Here is a 24138-nt window from a genome sequence, read left to right as displayed (position 1 = left end):
AGGTACTTAATTAGTTAGGGCAGGTGGCAGTGTTGGGAAGATTACTTTGGCAATGTAGTTGGTTACAATCACAAGTTACCCTGTTAAAAGTGTAAATATTTCAATTACTTTCTCAAAGTAATATAACTAATTACATTTGATTACATTTGGATTATTTTTCTTAATTTTGAATTAATGCATCAACAGGATCCTTGACTGTTTTCTCTAAAAAGTTGATTAAAACCATAGATCATTATTTTGGAAGTAACCACATATTTGTTCTTTAAACAAATAATAAACTTCTAAAAAAAATGTAGTATAATATACAACAATAATATAATATAAACATATATGATACAATTTGATCTGTGTCATGATTTCTGACCCACGGTTCCATACACGATACATATACATGTCATGTGGAAAACCATACCGTACCATGTTGACCTAATGACAGATGTGCACATTTACACAATTGCGCTACATATGACAAACCAGATAAGTGAATGCTCCATATGAAAGTCCTTAATTATAAAGATGAAACTGTTGAAAAGTCAATATTCCTTTATATGTTCAAAAGTGTGACTGAGTTAACCTTTTCAAAATCTCAAAGTTATAGATTTTCCCACAAGGTGGCGCTTCAAGTTCATATTTGGAAAAATATGTCATGTTTGAGACTACAGCCAAATAGCACATGCCCAGATAGAGACAATCACAAGCATCGGCTTTAGAAAAAGGAAGTGATCCAAAAAATAAATCTGAGCTTTTGCTGTTATTTTTCAAATGTAACTAAAATTGTTGTCATGGAAATTTCCAAAGCAACTGTACTTTAATTACACATTTTCTCCCAGTAATGTAATGGATTACAAGTACATAAATGTTGTAATTAAATAACATTGTCTCATTACGTGTAATTAGTTACTCGTCAACACTGGTAGGTAGGTATGTAGGTTAGGTCAAGTATTTAAGTAGGTAGTTATTTCACTTTCTATGAAAGGACCTTGCTAATGTTGTGAACAGTGGCACTTATTCCATAGTTCTGGACTAGAAAACGATGTCTGCAGAAAGTATTCCCCCCAAAATAGACTCAGTAATAATTTTAGGATTTTCTCTGATGACATATTTGCTTTTCAGCAATATTTTGGCCACATTTTGGACTAAAACAAGTCAGCCTGTGATGTCAGCAGCAGACGACGAGGGCATTTCCTCATGGAATTATTACTATTATTATTATTATACTATTATTAAGTGTTCTGCGGTGTAATTGTCACCTATATTGAAAGTGTGGATAGTTTTTCAGACAATAACGAGTGAAAACAGTCGTTTGATTCTTGTACATTTGAGTAGGCTTGTTTTGTTAAACTCAATCGCTGTAATGCATTGTTGCAGAGGGAAGACAGCACATGAGGTAACATTAATTTACGCCTATATAAACAGGTTTTTTTTTCAGCTCAGTGTTGTATTGATTGCGTAATTCACCCTTGAAAAAGAGTTTGGAAGATGACGTGACACAGGCACTTGCTTTTAATGGCTTTTTGTGCAGTGGTGGTGTTGTGTGACCATGGCGAACTTCAATGGTCACGGCAGGCTGGTGCCATTTTCGGACTAGGGCTGCAGGATATTGCAAAAGAAATACATTGCGATTTTTTTTTAAACCTGTGATATATATTACCATGTGAAATAATACAGGATCAGTGTTGGGGAAGTTCATTTTCTATGCAAACAAGTTCAAAGTTCAGTTCATCGTTCCAAAAATGAACTGGTTTCAAAATTATGAAGTTCACCAGTCCAAAAATGAACGAGTTCATAGTTCTTTTCTTTTTCTCAATATTGCTGATGGGCTATTACCCTCAAAATACTGGCATTTCATTTCTTAATTGTTGCCTCCCATTCAGTGCACACTAGTTGCCAGCTTGCAGCTTTCACCTTACGATCTCAAAAGCATGAGGAAAAACTTGAATGGTGTTTTTTAAAATGAGGACTTTTGTCCTTAATGTGCAAACAAAAGCACGCAATGCAATATGACAGGAACAATGGTGAAAGGGCATTGATAACATTTCTCTCAGATCTGGCTGACTATATTACCAAAATTTTTTATCTATTCTTATAAGAAAAAACGCAATAAATTCCATATTATCACAGAGTGCTATATGATAGCAATATAAGGTATAATACCAACTTGAATTAGCAGTGTTTGGAAACTCATACAAGATGTAGTTTTTTGTTTTTTTTTAAATCCCCTAAGAAAGTCGTCATTTTGGAGGTGGGGAGATTCCGCCTGACAGCGACGATATACTGTTTAAAATATGAGTAAATACTGACACATTATAGCAGAGATGGGAGTAAGTCACATATGTGCAAGTCACAAGCAAGTCTGAAGTCATAACCTTCAAGTCTCAAGCAAGTCCCAAGTCACTGCAGGAAAAAAAATCAAGCAAGTCAAGTCGAGTCGCCACTAAATTTCAAGCAAGTTGAGTAAAGTCATTACTTGGGTTTAAGCAAGTCACAAAGTCAAAGTCATACAATCTTGCTTCAGTCGCAACTTATATTGGAGTGGTAATAAAATGTTTCTTCACAAATTATAACACTAACAAAAGGTACTTGCACCTTATAAAAGTTAAATTAATAACATCTGAGATTATGATTGATTGAATTGATTGCACTGAATTGTTTTAAAGTTGTATTTAAAACTCAATTTAACTTAACTTTATTTCTAAACAAACTATGCTGTGTACTTTTTAATGACAGCATTGTAACTCCAACGGTTCTTAGAGAACACAATTAAGCAAAAGACAAGACTGTTTTCTGTTGGTCACATATAATTTGATGTTTAGCTAATGGAGAATGACAGAGATTCATAATTAAGGGAATAATACTTGACATAAATATGTTGCCATCCTTCAAAAAAAAAAAAGTAAACAAAACCTGCATTCCTCCTGTGTCCTCTATTTTAATTAAAACACTCAGTCGTGTTTGTTCATTTATTTAGAAGCACTGACTCTGAACAATTGACAATTGTCATGAGATTAAAGGTTATGTTTCATATGCTGTGGTCTTAATTTTAAAAACATAGTGCAGATAGCTTTATCACCGAGCCGACACAGCAGATGACATTTTAATGCTGAAACACGTTCAGTAGTATGAAAATTATATTCACACATAGCTACCCACAATTTGTACTGTACTTACTATTAGTGGAACACACTTTTGTCACCATTTTTATCATTGTTATGCAAAGTGAGCGCCGACTCTTTCATCATGCCCGCAAACGTCTCCGCACCTTTTTTAAAAATGATTATTACTTTTATCTCAGCAACGCCGCTTCACTTCTTCTGCATTCTGCGTTTGGCATTATATTTTAGGCGCTACTTTCTGCTCTAGAGTGCATGAGAGAGAGAGAGAAAAAGAGAGAGAATTTTGCATGCCTATGATTTCGTTTCGGACAATTATCCGATATTAATAATAATATAAATATTCAACAATAATCTGAATTATTCGTCCCACCCTGAGTTACGTTACTTGGCTGTACTAAAACGTTTTATTTTTAATCATCCCAGTCTATGAAGCTTCATTTTTGACCAACTAGCTAAACTATTAAATTAGCTTACCTGTCTTTGTGAGTTTTGTAGTGACGGATCAAGTTCGATGTCGTTGTTGTTGTGTCTTTAATCCTCGAGTTGCAAGCCATGCAGGTTGCAATCCTCTTTTTGCAGACTTCATCGACAACATAATCATTTAATTTTTTTATTATCTTTGGAGGGCGGCACGGTGGGCGACTGGTTAGAGTGTCAGCCTCACAGTTCTGAGGACCCGGGTTCAATCCCCGGTCCCGCCTGTGTGGACGTTGCATGTTCTCCACGTGCCTGCGTGGGTTTTCTCCGGGCACTCCGGTTTCTTCCCACATCCCAAAAACATGCATTACTTGGAGACTCTAAATTGCCTGTAGGTGTGAATGTGAATGTGAGTGCGAATGGTTGTTTGTTTGTATGTGCCTTGCGATTGGCTGGCAACCAGTTCAGGGTGTACCCCGCCTCCTGCCCGATGACAGCTGGGATAGGCTCCAGCACGCCCGCGACCCTAGTGAGGAGAAGCGGCTCAAAAAATGGATGGATGGATTATCTTTGGAGCTCCTTCCATGATTATTCATGCAGGCACTGGCAACAACTCAGACTGTATTGCCAACTTAGCGTGAATGAACCCCCCCCCCCCCCACCAAAAATGTTTCTTACGTTAAAAAAAGGCAAACTGTCTCAATTAAAATGCAGATTTCCAACTCTAAGATAGACGACTTGTCAAGTCATGTAGTTCAAGTCAAATTCAAGTCTCTTGGTTACCAAGTCAGTCAAGTCTTTCTGAAGTATTTGGCTAGTAAGTCGTTTTGGTGATGAAAAAGTGGCGTTCACACGGCAATTATTTATTTACCAATTGCGCCAAAACAGACCGATATTATTGAAAATTACTGCCACTTTCATTTTCTTCAGCAAAAAATACATAAAGAGAACTTGTTAGGGAAATATAGGCCATCTGAACGCATAGGTTCTTAAAGGTATGTAGGTTAGGTATGTAGGATAGTTAGTTTGCTCGGTAGTTGGATAGGTAATTGCTGAAAGGGATTTATAAATAAAACTTTTGTGAATTAGTTGGTTGAAGGTTGTTTCTGGGTGTAAGAGTTTCCATCGTCTTCCAGGAGTTTAAGCCTTCAGGCCTAATTGAGGTTTTTTTCCCCCTTTTTCGGGGGGTGGGGTCCTTTGGTTCTCCTTGGCGTCCCGGCTGGCCGTCATTGCAATTACTACCGAGTGCCTTAAGGAGCGTCTCATTTGCATAATTGATTCTTTTATCAAGGAGCACCGCCGCTATCGCTCTCATCTCCCGATGGATTTTTCGCTAGCATTCGAAACGCCGATTTTTGTTCCCTTGTCTTCCCTTCATCTGCCTTCCTCTCCCTCATCCAGCCTTCATCCTATCACTTTTTCATCCTGCCTTTCATCCTCTCATTTAACGGCTGTCCTGTCTTCTCATCGTTTTGTCGCCTCCTTGGTTTTGATTGCTTTTTTCCTTTTTTTTTTTACTTTTTTTCTCTTTGTGGGTTTTAGGCCGACATCCTACATTTGGGAGAAGAAGGACGGAGAGCTCCCTCCACTGGCCAAGGCCGAGGGCACTTTCCTGCGCTTCGAGGCGCTCAACAAGTCGGACAACGGCGTGTATCTTTGCTTTGCAGACAACGGCATAGGGAGCAGCGTCGGCGAGTACGCGCTGCTGGTGCAAGGTAAGATTTGAGGAAGGTTTTAGGAAGAGTGGGGGATTCTATTTGATGTTTTTAGGGTTGCCAAATAGTTATTTAGGTAGGTGGCTCTGTACAATATCTAGGTAGGTAGTTTTAGATACTATAGATAGGTATGTAAGTAATGAGCACCAGGAATGCTTGGGGAATGTTTCAGGAAAAAGATTGGAATCCTATTTGATGTTTTCAAGCTAGGTAGGTATTGTGGTAGGTAGCTAGATAGCTAGGTAGTTTTTAATTTCTACCTACATTTTTAAGTAAGTAGGTAGGTAGGTGCCCAGCCGGAATGTTTGGGGAATGTTTTCAGCAAAAGTCCTGGATTGTCTTCTGTTTCTATCTTTTTTCTCTTCTAATTTTGTTTTGTTTCTTTCCTCTTATCCAACCGCGTTGCCATCGCTTTACTTCCAAACGCTTTTGCCTCGTGCTTCGCTCCCCTTTCTCTCCTTTATTGTACGATCCGCCACCTTTTGTTTAAAAACAAATTGCGCTTTTTCCCCGCTCAACCCCACTAAAGATCCCAACGAACCCATGGACTCCACAAGCTCTCCTCCTACTTCTACGCCCACATTTTCTTCCCTGGTGACCGATCCCACTTCCTCCCCTCCTGAACTTTCCTCACCTCCTGAACTTTCCTCCACTGGGTCCCCATCTGAAACGCCGCCCACCGCCAGCACAACCGTTACTACTGCTGCCTCTACCGCACTTTCCAATGACCTTTTCCCCGACTTGACTGTCAACCCTGACTCCTCTCCATCGCCTTCACCTTTTTCCCCTTCCTCCCTGACTCCCTCAGTTTCCGACAGGCCGACCGGACATGAGACCCTCACAGGTAAAAATAAATAAATAAATAAAAATCAACACGAATGACGCCCCTGCCCACCATGGCAAATAAATGCACTGTTGCTCAACTTGTCGCCATGGAGACAATGACTTTGTATGCATGTCGGGGTTTCACTGCTGTTTTTCTGTCTTTCTTTCTTTGTTTCTCCCTACCACCTCACCCACCTGGTGATAATCCCTGAACATGAAATCACAACACACTCACACATACATGACCACACACCAAACAATCATCCCATGGTTTCCTCATCCACTCATCAAGATGCTGCAGAAAATATTGCAGGTACCACAAGCACCTGTTTGTCACCTGTGTGTTTGTACAAGGCACAACATGAGCCTCATAATCCTATGAGACACAAGAGTTGCATCAAGAAATACTGGTAGACGGGTAGGTAGGTAGATTGGTAGGTAGGTATTAAAAAATGTAAATCACTGAGGAAGGATGGTAGGTAAGTCTGTAGTTAGGTCCATAGATATATAGGTGGGTAGGTAGCTAGGTAACAAGGTCGGTAAGTATGTATGTAATTAGTAGATTGGTCGGTAGTACAATGAGTAGGGATGTATGGAGGCAGGTAGGTAGGTAGTTGCTTGGTTAGTTAGGTTGATAGGTAGGTTGGTTGTTAGTTAGATGTCTGTGAAGGAAGGATGGTAGGTAGGATGGTCAGTTTGTTGTTTTGTCGGTAGGAAGGTCAGGTAGGTAATTATGTAGGTAGGGAGGGAACGGCTCGGTTTGACTGTTTTGGTTTGGTCCGTGTGTGTCCCGTTCAGTTCGTAGGCACGCACACTTTTTTGTTCTCATTTACTAAAGTGGCGAAGCAGTGAACAGTAGCACTAACAGCGCTAACGCAAGCCAAGATGGCGGCGAGTATGGTTGCGGCGTACAACGTGCCTGAGCCAGTGTTGAACTGTGGGTAACCTAGTCATGATGCCCATTTGGCCATGTGAATGGGTTGAGATCTTACATAGAAAAATACGATTCCCGACACTTTTAAGTTTGTCCCATTGTTTTTATCATTTCTTTGTCTCCCCGGCAACATTGTAGGGTCAGAAAATTAATAATGCTAAAACAAACCTCCAACGGTATATACGTTTGTGAGTCCCAATTTCGTATTGTAAGAGATGCGTCAGACCGACTTCAGCAACTCGAGAATACGCAATGCTAACATGCAGCTAGCCAGTCCCCATAAAACGTAGTAGGCATTAAAGTGGTAGATATGCACAGACTGTTATAATTCCGACACCGTTTATCCGATGTGGATGTACAACCCCAATTCCAATGAAGTTGGGACGTTGTGTTAAACATAAATAAAAACAGAATACAATGATTTGCAAATCATGTTCGACCTATATTTAATTGAATACACTACCATGACAATATATTTAATGTTCAAACTGATAAACTTCATTGTTTTTAGCAAATAATATTAACTTAGAATTTTATGGCTGCAACATCTTCCAAAAAATCTGGGACAGGGTCATGTTTACCAGTGTGTTACATCACCTTTTCTTTTAACAACATTCAATAAACATTTGGGAACTGAGGACACTAATTGTTGAAGCTTTGTCGGTGGAATTATTTCCCATTCTTGCTTGATGTACAGCTTCAGTCCGGAGTCTCCGCTTCATAACGCGCCACACATTTTCAATGGGAGACAGGTCTGGACTGCAGGCAGGCCAATCTTGTACCTGCACTCATTTACTACGAAGCCACGCTGTTGTAATGTGCAGAATGTGGTTTGGCATTGTCTTGCTGAAATAAGCAGGGGCGTCCATGATAAAGACGTTTCTTGGAAGGCAGCATACACCCTGAACCGGTTGCCAGCCAATCGCAGGGCATAGGTTGAACATGATTTGCAAATCATTGTATTCTGTTTTGGCGGCACGGTGGCCGACTGATTAGAGCGTCAGCCTCACAGTTCTGAGTACCCGGATTCAATCCCCAGCCCCGCCTGTGCGGAGTTTGCATGTTCTCCCCGTGCCTGCGTGGGTTTTTCTCCGGGCACTCCGGTTTCCTCCCACATCCCAAAAACATGCATTAATTGGAGACTCTAAATTGCCCATAGGTGTGAATGTGAGTACGGATGGTTGTTTGTTTCTATGTGCCCTGCGATTGGCTGTTTCTATGTGCCCTGCGATTGGCTGGCAACCAGTTCAGGGTGTACCCTGCCTCCTGCCCGATGACAGCTGGGATAGGCTCCAGCACGCCCGCGACTCTTGTGAGGAGAAGCGGCTCAGAAAATGGATGGATGGATGTATTCTGTTTTTATTGATGTTTAACACAACATCCTTAAATACCCTCAAATTTAAAGCTGAAAGTTATTAATTGTTCGTTTTAATTCAAATCCGTTGTGGTGGTGTTTAGGGCCAAAAAGATGAGAATAGTGTCCTATGAATGAAGAGACAGTTTATGGAGTGAACGTTATGCATGAGTTGAGTTCATTCACATATAATTTTCATTAGATAGATAATATAATCATTCCTCTATTGGATATTAATTATGAAACATGTCCGGTTCTGTCATATAAGACTTATTTAATAACTTGAGCTTTTACTTTATTTCGAGATTTACACCAATGTTTTCCAACTTTTAGAAAAACCATCAAACAGAAATATTATGAAACGTATCAAAGTTGTTTAATTGAACATAAAGCTTATATACTTGCGGGGAGCCATGACCTATACTTTTGTATGAATGGCAACAGATGGATACACAGCTTTATTTTACCATTTGCCATCCAGTGGAAGAGCACATAATTGTTCTGTCTTTCACTCTATGCCGCTGACATTGATACTGTAGAACAGCAACTATATATTTCAAATGAATAAAAAATTATGTAAATAACAATACACAAAAAGCAATAATAAAGCTCTGAAGATATACTTTCAGTATATTTTCTAAAAAGTAAATGTAAAAAAGATGTATACAATAATAATTGATTTTGATCAATGATTTTGAAGAGTCAACTTGTGTCGAACCGAACCGAAAACCGTGACCAGAAAATACTACAAATATGAACTGAAGCGTGGATTTTGTGAACTGTACCAACCCTAGTAGGTAGTAGGAAAGTAGGTTGGTAGGTAGATAGGTTAGGTTGTTCAGTCAGTAGGTAGGTGGGTTGGTCCATCGCTAGGTAGGTAGGTAGATGTGTAGGTTGTTGGGTAGGTCAGTTGCTACTTAATTAGGTAGGTTATATACAGAGGTATGCTGGTAGGCGCAGTAGGTTGGTGGGTAGTTCGGTAGTTATGTAAATAGGTGAGTTGATTAGTTAGGTATCTTGGGTATGTAGGTACTGAAGATGGATAAGTTCTGGTTAGTTGGTTTGTTAGGCTGGTAGATTTGGGGTAGATAGGTTTGTAGGTAGATTGTGACTCATTTTATTTTTTGCACTTCTGTCACCGACAGGATTAGAGTGGAACCATAACATCTTACACTCAACAACCAGTCAGATGGACAAGATCGTTTGGTCTTAGTGGAGCTCTAGTTGTGAATGCGACTCTTGTGTTGCTCTCATTCGATTGTGTATTGTTGTGGCCTGTGAGTTTTGTGTTATTTTGTTGTTGTCCATTTAGTTTTTCCCATTAGTTCATCTGTTTGGGTGTATTTCTGTGTGTCTATGTAAAGACCCCCTTAAATTGTTCACTTGTTATATTGCAGCCATTTGCATCCTAAAATTACAACCCTAATGCTGTCTTGGAATCCTAATTCGAAAAACTATTTTGAAACCTTAACGTGAGACCCAAACCATGTCTTGAAATCCTAATTTGAAGCTCTAATGTAGGCTTCAAACCTTAAATTGAAATCCTGTCTTAAAACCCTAACTAGGGCTGCATGTAATTGGAAAAAAATGACATGGCCATTTTTTTTTTTTTTTTTTAACCTGCGATTTACAGTGGGTACGGATAGTTTTCAGACCCCCTTAAATTTTTCATTCTTTGTTATATTGCAGCCAGTTGCTGAAATCATTTAAGTTAATTTTTTCCTCATTAATGCACACACATCATCCCATATTGACAGAAAAAAAGGAATTGTTGAAATCTTTGCAGATTTATTAAAAAAGAACAACTGAAATATCACACAGCCATAAGTATTCAGAGCCTTTGCTGTGACACTCATATTTAACTCGGGTGCTGTCTATTTCTTCAGATCATCCTTGAGATGGTTCTACACCTTCATTGGAGTCAAGCTGTGTTTTGATTATATTGATTGGACTTGATTAGGAAAGCCACACACCTCTCTGCATTTCATAGCAAATAAGAATCATGAGGTCAGAAGGAACTGCCTGAAGAGCTCAGCGACAGAATTGTGGCAAGGCACAGATCTGGGCAAGGTTACAACAAAAAATATCTTCTCCACCTACAGTTCCTAAGAACACAGTGGCCTCCATAATCCTTAAATGGAAGACGTTTGGGACAACCGGAACCCTTCCTAGAGCTGTCTGTCCGGCCAAACTGAGCAATCGGGGGAGAAGAGTTTTGGTGAGAGAGGTAAAGAAGAACCTAAAGATCACTGTGGCTGAGCTCCAGAGATGCAGTTAGGAGATGGGAGAAAGTTCTAGAAAGTCAACCATCACTGCAGCCCTCCACCAGTTGGGGATTTATGGCAGAGTGGCCGATACAGTCCCAAGAGTGAAGCATGGTGGTGGCAGTGTCACGTATGGAGATATTCTTTGCCCTAAACGGAGTGATCAAATACTTTACGGAGTTTGGCGGAGAAGGAATCGAATGAATGGAGTTGGAGGAGTTGTGCCATAAGGACGTGGACCATTTTCCTGCTTTGCCGCGGAGGAGGTTAGTAACATATGCTACTTTGGATCGTTTGGTGGGATAACTGAGAGAGGGTACGAGAGGGCACAAAGCGCCATCCAGGTTCCAAAAACGGTACTGCAGGGCAGTCTATGACAGGCAGCATCATTTGGTGGGGGTATTTTTAAGCAACAATGACCCTAAGCACACAGGTGAAATACCGAAGGAGTGGCTTCAGAACAACTCTGTGACTGTTATTGAATGGCCCAGACAGACCCCTGACTTAAACCCAATTGATCATCTCTGGAAAGACCGGAAAATGGCTGTCCACCAACGTTGACCATCCAACCTGACAGAACTGGAGAGGATCTGCAAGGAGGAGTGACAGATGATCCCCAAATGCAGGCGTGAAAAACTTTTTGGATAATTCCCAAAAAGACTCATGGCTGTATTTGCTCAAAAGGGTGCTTCTACTAAATACTGAGCAAAGGGTCTGAATACTTACGGCTGTGTGATATTTCAGTTTTTCTTTTTTAATAAATCTTCAAAAATTTCAACAATCCCTTTTTTTCTCTCAATATGGGGTGCTGTGTGTACATTAATGAGGAAAAAAAATATTTAAATGATTTTAGCAAATGGCTGCAATATAACAAAGAGTGAAACATTTCAGGGGGTCTGAATACTTTACTTACCCACTGTATGTGTATGTGGTTGTGTTTCTGTCAGCACACTCACACAGACAAAGTGAGTAATGAATGTTTTATGGCGACACGTGTGTATGCAACACACGTTCTACCAACACATGACCCTTTGAGTGGTACTGGTCAATTACACTGTGTACGTGTGTGTGTCTGTGTGTGTATACGCCCCCCCCCCCTCCCCCCCGACACTGACAAGTGGGATGAATGGCCTCTTTGGCAGTCTCGCCTCGTCAGCGCACCCTCATCACCTCCAAGCCCAAGTGCGCGTTTTGTGCAAGTGTGTGTGGGTGTGTATGTTTGTGTGCGTGTAGCTCAGTGTTGAAAAGTACCTAAGTATAAAGGCCTCTTTATACTCCCGGGGTCGTGCGGCCAACAGCGCCCGCATTGCATCACGTGACCGAGGCATTGGCCCGCATGGTCCCTGTGCGTCACTTGACGTGCAAAATTGTTGCTGCGCGTAGAATGCTGCGGAGATCATCACTCGTGATTGATCCGTTTTAGTCACGTGCTGTGATGACGTACTCAGCGTTCCCCTTGGTTCCACATACCACCTCGCCGCCGCCTTCTTGATCGATCTTGTGGTATAATTAAACGTATCATCTGGTCATCAACTTGGAGGAGCACTGCAGGACATTTTCAAAACAGCGCATGTGGTTTGCACTCAAGGATAAAGGCAAACTGCGCACGGGCGTGGAGCCTATACCTATGCCAGCTATCTTCGGCCGAGAGGCGGGGTACACCCTGAACTGGTCGCCAGCAAATCGCAGGGCACATTAAAAACAAACAACCAGTCGCACTCACATTCACACCTACGGGCAATTTAGTGTCTCATGCACCATAAAAAGTATTGTATTGTGTAAACGAGTATTGTATTCAACAAGTAAAAGTAAAAAAGTACAATGTACAAATGAATTTTTATTAAGTACAGGAGTTGCATCAGTACTTTTACCAGTCCTTTTTTTAATACAAGTATTTGTACTTCTATGCCACGAGTGTATGTGTGTGTGTGCGTGTGTGCGTCCACGTGTGACCCTCCCTTCAAGTTGCGACTCTCCACCCCCCTCATGTTACGTCAATCGTTTTTGTCTTGGGTTTTTTTGCTCCAAAATGGCTGCCACTACACCACAGTTTCATGGCCCAGAATGATGACATCACTTAGATTGTTTTTCATTGAATGTATTTGTCTATTCTAATTTTGTTCTTTTTCTTTGCTTCTCTCTTTTACCTTTCCTCACTCCTCACTTCCTTTCCTCTCCTCTTCACCACCTCAATACCTCATCCCTTCCTCATCTCCTTTTACCTCTCCTCACCTCCTCTTCTTCGTCTTCACTTCCTTTCCTGACATCTGTACCGCTTCTCCATCTTCACCTACCTTCCTCTTCTCGTCTACCCTCACCTCCTCATCCATCATCGCCCACCTTTACACCCTCCTTATCTCCTGCCTAAAACACCATCCCATTTCCTCACTTCCTCATCCATCCCTTGGCCTCTATATCCCGCCATGTTTTCATTCCTCGCCTCCTCACAACCTCTCCCCACTTCTTTACCTCTTTCTCCCCGCCTCACTTTCTCAAAACAATCCATCCTCATATTTTACACTTCCTCTCATTAACTTTTCCTCACCACCTGTCCTCCTCCGTTCCTCCTTATTTCCTCGTCTTCGTCACCCGCTCAGACCCCACAGCCATGTCGACGACGTCAGGCGTGGACCACGCGGTGATCGGCGGCGTGGTGGCCGTCATCGTCTTCATCCTGCTGTGCCTCCTCATCGTCCTTGGGAGGTACCTCATCAGACACAAAGGTTTGGCGCACAAAGACACGCATAGACACACACACACACACACACACACACACACGAGATAGGTTCTACAAAAAGAAATGGATTGGTAAATTGCAAATTGGTGGGTGTTTGCTGGATACAGACGCTACCCTATTGACAAATGACATTCCACAAGTGTTAGTACAGTCGTCACTCGCTACATTGCAGCTCACGTTTTGTGGGTCCAGTGCATCGCAGATGCTTTACTTATATTCACTATATTGTGAGATTTTGCTGTTATTATTTTTCCACACGGACTGTTAGTGCTGACTCACGTAGCAATAAGCGCGAGCCAGGAGGAAAGAGTGCTTTAAAGACAGAGAATATCCAAAGTTTGGGATCGTTTCATACTTAATCAAGGAGGTTAAAGTGCAATGTACCTATTGGAAAGTACAACTAGACTAACTGCAAGTCTCTGGTAAAATAACAATTATTAGCTAATTGAATATAGCCTACCACCACTATTTTCATGAATTGTAATCCATAACAGGTGGTTTGGATAGAGGGAGGATGGAGCCTGTGGTGCTCTTTCAATCGCTTTATTGAGCAAACAGTAAAAAAATATAATAAACGCACTCAGATTCTTGCCGACCTGCCCTTGGCCTCAACTGACGCGGTCACTCTGCACACAAAGTGGCTAAAGCTAAAGCCAGTAAACAGCCTACCATCTGAATGTCCTCATTGTCTCACTTCCACGTCACATTGAATGTCATAGAAACTGTTGTGTACAATGTGAGGATTGCGACCCCGAGTTGACAAAAATCATACCTGCACCTCACATACATACATTTTATGATGGCATTACGGTATAAGCATGAAGATTTAATATACTGTTTATATGAATAATAGAATATATACTTTGTCGCTACTTTGCTGATTTCGGCTATTGCAGGGGTGGTCTGAACTTAACCACCACAATATCACAAACTGCTCGTAAGTCATAATTTTAAATTTTTTCCGTCACTGTATTTTTATTTAAACACTGTCTCAGTATGTAATCTCACACATTTTAATTGATCATATACTGTAATAACATGCTTTACTGTACTGTGATAAAATCTTACCTTTGAAATGACAACTAGGAAAGAGCGTTGTCACTTTCATGCTCTTCACCCTCTGTGTTTCTTCAGTGTGGGTTTCTTCCAGAAGGGGGCGATCAGTGCAAGCAAGGCCTTCTCTGCTGGTCTAAACACAATCAGAAGCACTGATCTACACTGAAAACATCTTCTTACAATTTATGATATTTGTTCCACATGTACTATTCACAGGGGGTGACGTTTGAGCCCTGCAGCAAATAACAAAAATCTGCGAGAAATTGACCCGAAATGATTTGTAATTACCTGAAGATACCACAAGATGGCAGCCAAGCACATTTTCCTATTAGAAAAAGCTATGGCCTGACTAAATGAAGTTCCTCTCCACAGTTCCACATGGGTGATTGGCACCAAGATGCCACCATATGGTGCCAATGCAGTATTTCTCTATTCTATTTTCAGCTAATAGGAGAGGAAAAGTACAAATGTTAATAATCCTAATAGGTCTGCTTTCTATAGAAGTTTTTCCACTTTACTTTTAACTTATATTGATTTGGAGTCGGTTGCCGACTGGTTAGAGCGTCAGCCTCACAGTTCTGAGGACCGGGGTTCAATCCCCGGCTCCGCATGTGTGGAGTTTGCATGTTCTCCCCGTGCCTGCGTGGGTTTTCTCCGGGCACTCCGGTTTCCTCCCACATCCCAAAAACATGCATAAATTGGAGACTCTAAATTGCCCGTAGGTGTGACTGTGAGTGCGAATGGTTGTTTGTTTGTATGTGCCCTGCGATTGGCTGGCAACCAGTTCAGGGTGTACCCCGCCTCCTGCCCGATGACAGCTGGGATAGGCTCCAGCACGCCCGCGACCCTAGTGAGGAGAAGCGGCTCAGAAAATGGATGGATGGATGGAGAGGATAGGTTCCCCCCCAAAAAAATCCACAAATAGGCGAATTTGTGAATGCCAAACCACGAATATGCAGTGCTTTACTGTATTCTCTTCATGTTGTAGCATTTCTCTTGCCTGCACAGCTTCCAGTACATTTATGTTAGTGTTAAATTTCTTGCCCAATCAAATTTCAGCCTCGACGTGTTGCCATATTAATGTAATCTGCCAGAGTCTTCGTCATCAATAGTGCTAGTTTTTGATCAACAATGGGACTGTTTCTGTTTCTAATCAGATTTCAGATTCTGCATTTTTCCATCCTTGGTTGGTCAGTCTTTAGCGATGTGCAAACATTAATATTCGCACCAGTGGTGAATATATAGTTTTTAATGTTTCATGTTTTTGTCATTAGTTATTAGATCAATATTGATTGTGAATTGTGAAGATTGCTGGGATAGGCTCCAGCACACCCGCGAACCTAGTGCGGATAAGCGGTACAGAAAATGTATGGATCGATGGAATTGCTCCAGATGATGTCAATGGTACAGCTGGTGCTGTTACTGTACAGTATATCGCCTTTTTGTATAGTATGGATGGTTGCTATAAATACCATGTGATAGTGGTGCTATTAAGAAGTGGATTACGTTTTTTTTGTTTTGTTTTTTAAGGAACTTATTTGACCCACGAGGCCAAAGGCTCAGACGATGCCCCCGACGCTGACACGGCCATCATCAACGCCGAGGGTGGAAACTCCGGCGCTGAGGACAAGAAGGAGTACTTCATCTAGGGAGGAAGAAGAGAAGGAAGGAGGAGTGAAGGGAGGAAGAGAAGGAGGAAAGAACAATCTTCTATTTTGTTTTCACCACACTCAGTTGGTAGAGAGAGGAGGAGAGTAGGGGGGTGAGGACTTTGTTTGCATCGATACAGGGACGTGAGATTTGCACTGACACACACACACACAACATATGCGCACACAACGACTTACTAACATTTTATTGCTACGTTTTGATCCCGGCGTCCTGTTTTCTAACCAGCTCCGAAATTGTAACTCACATTCCGACTACCTTCACGAGCCTCTTCCCACATTAACCCCACACCCACTCCGAGAACATCCTTAACTACCTGCATCCCCCGCCCCCCCCAAAAAAATGGTACGAGCCACCGTGCTTCCCCCCCAGTCGTAGGCCCCTCCACCGACACTACACACGTGTATACGTATATATATATATATACATATATAAATATATGTATAAATATAAGCATTCTTTTTACTGGACGGAACTGGCGTCGGGTGTGTGCGCTGTAAATACAAAAAGGGAAAAAGGAAAAAAAAACTCTCCTCGCTAATGTATCTCACCTCCTTCAATACTCTTATTGCCTGTTTTTATTACATGCGTGCAGAGTATCTGAAAAGGGAAAAAAATAGAAAATACATGTAACAATAATAATGAGTACCAACAATGGCATTGCAATGTAAACTAACTTCAAATGCAAATATTTGTATTGTTTTGTTCTTGTTGTAATTAATTATTTTTGTTTGTTTTTTACGAAGGAGGGTTGGGGCCTCACTGAAAGGAAGAATTATATAATTCTGCTGTGAAAATAAAGTCTGACATTTTCAAGAAAAAGTTGTAATTTGGGGGGATGATAAAATATTACAAAATTAAAGGACATTAAAAAAAATACATGAACAAAATTGTTTTGTTCTGGGAATAAAATCTAGAAAAAAAATATTATTCTTTTAAACCCAGGGGGAAAAAACAACTTCATACTCCAAAAATAGGAATAAAGTTGTAACTTTTTCCGATAAAATGAATTTCAAAAAACAACAAATACAAAACAAAAAATGCATAAATATGTATTTTTTAAATAGTTTTCCATATAAATTTAAATTTGAAATTTCTTTTACCAAAATTAAATGTGATTCAATTTAGAATATATATGTGTGTGTGTGTGTGTATATATATATGCACACACACACAACAAGAAACAAAGCAAAAAATCCATAAAAATCTTATTTTTTGAATCCAATTTACAATATACACTTGTTCTCAATAACTTTCTTCTCGTAATATTATGATGATTTCTATAAAATAAAAAAAACAAGACGATCTCAAATAGAATGTAAATAATTTCATAATCTTCTGAGAATGAAGTAATACATTTTAGAGAAAAGATTTTAATAGAATGTAATAAAATAGCATTTGTCTCAAGAAAAAATACAACTTTTTCTTTGGGGGGAAAAAAAAAAACATGACTTTATATCCTGAGATATATTTTTCTCTTTTCAGTGTGGCCATTATACCCTTAAAACATTTTCAGGATGTGTGAGAGTTGCGTCTTTTGTTTTTTCTTTCTTTTTTTTGGTCAAGTGTTTACAGTCTTCACTTCGCCCAAATAAACCAAACTGTAGCGAAAAATTCACTCATTCATTTACTTGCATTAAACCAGGGGTGTCTAAACCGGATATTATACGTACATGATGCACAATAGAAACAATCCGAGAGATTTCAAAATCATCCACACAGTCAAAAAGCATCTAACACATGCTTGGTCACACACAGGCAGATATGACCGCCTGTAATACAATTTTTCCTTCAGTGTTATTCATCATAACCAACACTTTGCACAATAGAAATAAACAGAATGACTAGAAATAATCCAGTTTAAAAAAAAAAAAAGTTCGATTGTAAACAAGTCACATGATTATGCAATCGCAACTCTGGCACAATAGAAATAAACTGAGGGACTAGTTGTAATTCACAGAGTAAAGAAACAAGTCCACCATACACTTCATCACACACAGGCAGATACACACGCATCCTGTAACTATCTCTTTCCCTCAAAATAACTATGATAAGATAACTAAGATAACCACTACCTTGTACAATAAAACTTAACTGAACCATTAGCAATAATCCACAAAGTGAAAAAAAAGTCACACGGGCATATGCATGAACAATATCATATCATTAATTTGATGGGTCCTTTTGCCTTTTGTTCCTGATGACCGCCACCTTGCGCAATAGAAATAACCAGAACCATTTAAAATAATCCACAGAGTAAAGAACAAAAGAGGATCATATCACACTTTGTCATGCACAGGAAGATGCATGACCCTTTAATATGATCTTTCCTCTTTAATTATTCATGATAACCACTATCTTCCACAATAGAAATAAACTGAACCACTATAAATAAAAGTAAAAAAGGTTGCATAGCCATATTTGTGCGCATTATAGGCACATCATATCATTAAATGAATTGCTCCTCTTGCCAGTTATTACTTATAACTGTCACCTTGCAAAATGTAAATAACCAGAAGCACTCAAAATAATCCACAGAGTGAAAAACAAATCTACAATATACTTTGACATGCACAGGAAGATGCATTCCCCTTGTATGTTTCTTGTTAATTATTCATGATAACCACTACCTTGCACAATAGAAATAAACTGAACCACTTCAAATAATGCACAAATAAAAAAAAAAAACTTTGTATAGTCATGCAATATAGACACACCATATGATCAATGTGATCGCTCTCTTGACACTTATTCCTGATAACCACCACCTTGCGCAATAGGAATAATCAGACACACTCAAAATAATCCACAGAGTAAAGTCCACAACACACTTAGTTACACACAAGCAAACCGTATTCCTCCTGTAATATGATCTTTCCTTGACAGTTACTCATGATAACGACTACCTTGCACGGTGGAAATAAACTGAGCTACTTGAAATAATCTAATCTACATTGTCAAAAAACAAGTTCAGGCAACACTTGGTTATGGAGGCGGATTGTGTGCCCCTTTAATGTGTTCTTTCCTTGTAATGTAATCATGATAACCATTACCTTGCACAATATAAATAAACTTGAACCACTAGAAATAATTAATATAGTCAAAACAAAGTCCACAACAGGTTATATATTGGCATAAAATGAAATATATTGTTAATTCTCCCTTTGCCAGTCACTTCAAATAATCCACATTCACAAATCCTAGACTTTGGACACCCTTGTTTTAAGAGCATTGTTACACCCCGGCGAAAGATTCCCGCAAATGGGGAATGTTGGCTCGGGCCCACATGTGGAAATGGATGGCAATCTGGCTAAGAGGTTGCGGGCACCTCATCCCGACCTTGCGGCGGGCTCTGTGCCAACCCTGCACTCCCAGCCCCAAAGTCGCTGAACAACTTTAATGTCCTCGTCTTCTTCTTCTTCTGGCCGATGCGCTCGTCCATTTCTTTTCGTTCTTTAATCAATCAGCCCCGTCTGCGTCCTCATCTACCTTCTTGCCCCCTCACCCGCACTCTCTATATATGTGATTGATGTGCCATTTCCTGGCAGGATGCCGCCCTTCCTCTTTATAAACTCTACTGTGGACAAAGGTATTGGGACACCTTTTCTTTTCTTTTTTTTTTTTGGTTTTCATTTTTGGGGGGACAATTTTAAGATACTGTAATTGCATGCTTGAGCGAGTTTAGTGTGGAAGAAAAAGCTAAAAAAAAATCACATCACATCTTGTAGAAAGTCTTCCAGAGAGAGGTGAAGCGTCACAGTGCAATTGTCACAGTGTGGCAATACATTTGGCCACATTTATCTTTACTTTTTCACTTCCACATTTTCACAAGGTCCAAATGCTTTTGTCCGAGCTCCACATTTTCACTTCTTGTCGGTGTCACTTTTCCTCTTCAAAAATCCACATTTTCTTCAATTTGGTGTCCCAATACCTTTTGTCCAAATTCCACATTTTTCACATCCTGTACGTATCCCAATACTTTTGTACAAGCGCCACATTTTCGCTGTCACTTCCTGTAGGGGTCCCAACGCGTTTGTCCAAATTCCACATTTTCTTCAACTTGGTGTCCCAATAGTTTTGTCCACACTCCTCATTTTCACTGTCATTTCCTTTACTTCTGTCCAACCTGCACATTTTCTTCAAGTTGCTGCCCCAATATTTGTTCCCAAATTCCACATGTTGATGGTGTGTAGGTGTCCCTATACTTCTGCGCAAATTCCTGTCCCATTACTTTTGACCAAGCTCCACATTTTCACATCGTCACTTCCTGTGGGTGTCCAAATACATTTGTCCACGTTCCACATTTTCAGTGTCACTTCCAGTGGGTGTCCCAATACTTTTCGCCATATGGTGAGTGTATTTTTTTTGTTCAGGGATTCTTTTTTTCATTTTCCAGTAACCCTCATTTCCCCCTTTTCTCGTTAGCCCCTTTCACACTGTCTGCCAAAGTGTTTGCAGTTTTCCATGTAAAAGGTATCACTGACTGCGAATTTTCAAGCTTTGGGGATAGTATCAGAGGCGTAACAGGCGGGACGGCGACTATGTGAAATGAAATTCTGCAGGGATGTTGAAAGCAATGCTGCCGTTACTGTGTCAGCTTTTTCCGAGTCTCAGTGTTTTTCTGTGTGAAAGCTACCAACGTAGACTGCTCATTTCCTAACTGCTTGTCAACGCTGGCTTTTTTTCCCCCATGGGTTTGCTGTTTTCTGTTTGAAAACTACTGACACCTACCGTGATTTCCTGGCTTTGGAGGTAGCATCATAGGCGGGATGCTGCTTTTGTGAAAGAGTATACCGCAGGCGAAATGGATGCTGTGTTTATGTGTGAAATCACACAGTTGCCCTGCAATTTCCCACATTCACATGAAACTAAGCAAAGCTCCCAGTGTTTGCTGTTTTCTGTGTGAAAATGGACTGCTAATTTCCAGCTTCAGCGGTACAATCACAGGCGTTACAGATGGCGACTGTAAAATGGATGCTGTGTTACTGTATAAAAGTGCAGACAGTTGAAATTTCACGCGAAACCCAGCCAAGATCACAGTGTTTGCTGTTTTTGGTGTTACCAACACAGGCTGCTAAATTCCCAGCTGCCTGCCAAAACTGGCATTTTTTTTTTCACCTCTTGTTTTCTGTTTTCTGTGTGAAAGGTGACAACACAACTGCAGATTTTCAGACTGCCTGTCAATGCTGGGTTTTTTTTTTTTTTTTTTACCCATGTTTGCTGTTTTCACTGTGAAAGGCACCGTCAGTGAATGTTTATTTCCCAGCTGCCTGCCAATGCCGGCTTTTCCTCTGTGTTTGCTGTTTTCAATGGGAAAGCTAAAACACAAACTGCAAATTTCCCGAATGGCTGTCAACGTCGTTTTTTTGCCCTAGCCTACCTAGCGTGCTAACCTATGTTAAGCTAACCACTACAACCAAGGCATACAAAGTCAAAATTCAGGCGATTTGTAGCAATTTAAGCAGAATGCGACGAGAACTGACTTTATTTTTTTCCCAACTTCGCTGGCATCTGCAGACCAGAGGAGCCGCTGTTGTCCCACACCCGAGTTGAAACGCCAAGGAGAAGAATTTGCTGCGTCTTGCTACCCAAAAGAAAGTGTCGTTTTGCAATATATATATATATATATATATATATATATATATATATATATATATATATACACACACACACACACACACACACAATTTGGAAAAACACAGCAGACTTGTATTTGCCTGTAATCAGTTGTCCTGTCTTTTGTCTTAGCTAATGTACTAGCATGTAGCTTGCATGAGAACCAGTGGGGTGGTGTGTAGTGTAGCATGTGCAGGACCAAATTTACACCGTCCTTTGGTCTGCAGACGCAGTTCTGAAAATAAGTGGTTGTTGTTTTTTTTTTTAGCATTACATTATGTCATACAATCAATAATCATTCCTTTTATCTTGTTTTGTTGTTGTTTTTAGACGTTAAGATGTTTCGAAACTTGTACGTAGACTTTTTTTTTTGTATATAGTATTTCATATCATGACGTATGTTGATTGGATGAATGATGATGATGTCACCAAACCGCATGCTGTGGTTGGCTCTTGTGTTCAAATTGTACTTATTTTACTTTTTTTTCTTTAGTTGCTTTTTTGTTTGTTAAAATTACAGTTTTTGGTTGTTTACTTCAATAAAGATGCAGTTGGGTTGATTTCACTCATATTTGTCATGTCTTTTTTGTGCTTTCTTTTACCTCAAAATGTCTGCTTTTAAATAAAACAACACTATCAGTTTTGAGGTAGTTCTTTTCTATAATGTCAATGTTTAATTTGTGCACTTTTTGTGGGTATTTTACTCAAAAACGGGGAAAAAAACATTTTAAAGAGCTATAAACTCAAATATGACACAAATAAAGTGGACTAAAATTGTTTTATTTCTATAATGTCCATAAGTAATAAAACTTTTTTGTGCTGATTTGACCCAAAATGTGGTACCACAATAGCTTAAAACAACCATAACTTTTAAATATTACCCAAAATAAATTGGACGACCAGTTTTAATGTAAATGTAAAGTATGTGGCTTTTTGTGCTTCTTTTACGATACACATGGCCCTTAAATAGCTTTAAAGTACAACCCCAATTCCAATGAAGTTGGGACGTTGTGTTAAACATAAATAAATAAAAAAATAATACAATGATTTGCAAATCATGTTCAACCTATATTTAATTGAATACACTACACACAAGATATTTAATGTTCAAACTGATAAACTTTATTGTTTTTAGCAAATAATCATTAACTTGAAATGTTATGCCTGCATCACGTTCCAAAAAAGCTGGGACAGGGTCATGTTTACCACTGTGTTATATCACCTTTTCTTTTAACAACATTCAATAAACGTTTGGGAACTGAAGACCCTAATTGTTGAAGCTTTGTCGGTGGAATTCTTTCCCATTCTGGCTTGATGTACAGCTTCAACAATCCGGAGTCTCCGTTGTCGTATTCTACGCTTCATAATGCGCCATACATTTTCAATGTGAGACATGTCTGGACTGCAGGCAGAGCAGTCTAGTACCCGCACTCTTTTACTACGAAGCCACGCTGTTGTAACACGTGCACACGTGGTTTGGCATTGTCTTGCTGAAATAAGCACGGGCGTCCATGAAAAAGACGTTGCTTGGATGGCAGCATGTATTTCTCCAAAAGCTGTATTTACCTTTCAGCATTAATGGTGCCTTCACAGATGTGTAAGTTACCCATGCCATTGGCACTAACACAGCCCCATACCATCACAGATGCTGGCTTTTGAACTTTGCGTCCGTAACAGTCTAGATGGTTGTTTTCCTCTTTGACCCGGAGGACACGACATCCACAATTTCCCAAAACAATTTGAAATGTGACCTCGTCGGACCACAGAACACTTTTCCACTTTGCAGCAGTCCATCTTAGATGAGCTCGGGCCCAGAGAAGCCTGCGGCGTTTCTGGGTGTTGCTGATAAATGGCTTTTGCTTTGCATAGTAGAGTTTCAAGTTGCACTTACGGATGTAGCGCCGAACTGTATTTACTGACATTGATTTTCTGAAGTGTTCCTGAGCCCATGTGGTGATATCCTTCACACATTGATGTCAGTTTTTGATGGAAGTGCCGCCTGAGGGATCGAAGCTCACGGGCATTCAATGTTGGTTTTCAGCCTTGCTGCTTACATGCAGTGATTTCTCCAGATTCTCTGAACCTTTTGATGATGATATGGACCGCAAATGATGAAATCCCTAAATTCTTTGCAATTATACATTTAACACAACGTCCCAACTTCACTGGAATTGAGGTTGTACAATAACTTGAAATATCTTGCTTTTAATGTTATTTTCATCTATCCATCTTCTGAGCCGCTTATCCTCACTCGGGTCGCGGGTGATCTCATCTGACTTTGGGCGAGAGGCGGGGTACACCCTGAACTGGTTGCCAATTTATTATAATAAAATGCATTAGAATCACTTTAAACCACAATACATTTACAATATGCCACAAATATGAACAACACAGTTTTAAGGTGCTTTATTTCTATCATGTCAATGTCATAAATATGTG

The 24138-nt window shown here is 40.1% G+C and overlaps 1 protein-coding gene across 2 annotated transcripts in view; it reads left to right on the top strand.

Annotated features, from left to right (window-relative positions):
- cadm3 (cell adhesion molecule 3) overlaps window positions 1-22264 on the top strand; it is a 131971-nt gene extending 109707 nt beyond the window's left edge. Inside the window, exons 8-12 of one of the 2 annotated variants that reach the window (XM_061693090.1) lie at window positions 5073-5245; window positions 5775-6089; window positions 6363-6383; window positions 13220-13345; window positions 15946-22264. In XM_061693090.1, the coding sequence (XP_061549074.1) occupies window positions 5073-5245; window positions 5775-6089; window positions 6363-6383; window positions 13220-13345; window positions 15946-16064 (754 nt within the window). In that variant the 3' untranslated portion in view covers window positions 16065-22264. The remainder of the gene's footprint in view (window positions 1-5072; window positions 5246-5774; window positions 6090-6362; window positions 6384-13219; window positions 13346-15945) is intronic. The other variant, XM_061693091.1, reaches the window with a different exon arrangement.
- Window positions 22265-24138: the final 1874 nt, after the last annotated feature.

This window comes from Phycodurus eques, chromosome 13 (assembly GCF_024500275.1).
Source record: "Phycodurus eques isolate BA_2022a chromosome 13, UOR_Pequ_1.1, whole genome shotgun sequence".
Classification (NCBI taxonomy): Eukaryota; Metazoa; Chordata; class Actinopteri; order Syngnathiformes; family Syngnathidae; genus Phycodurus; species Phycodurus eques.
This window is presented reverse-complemented; position numbering and strand designations above follow the sequence as displayed.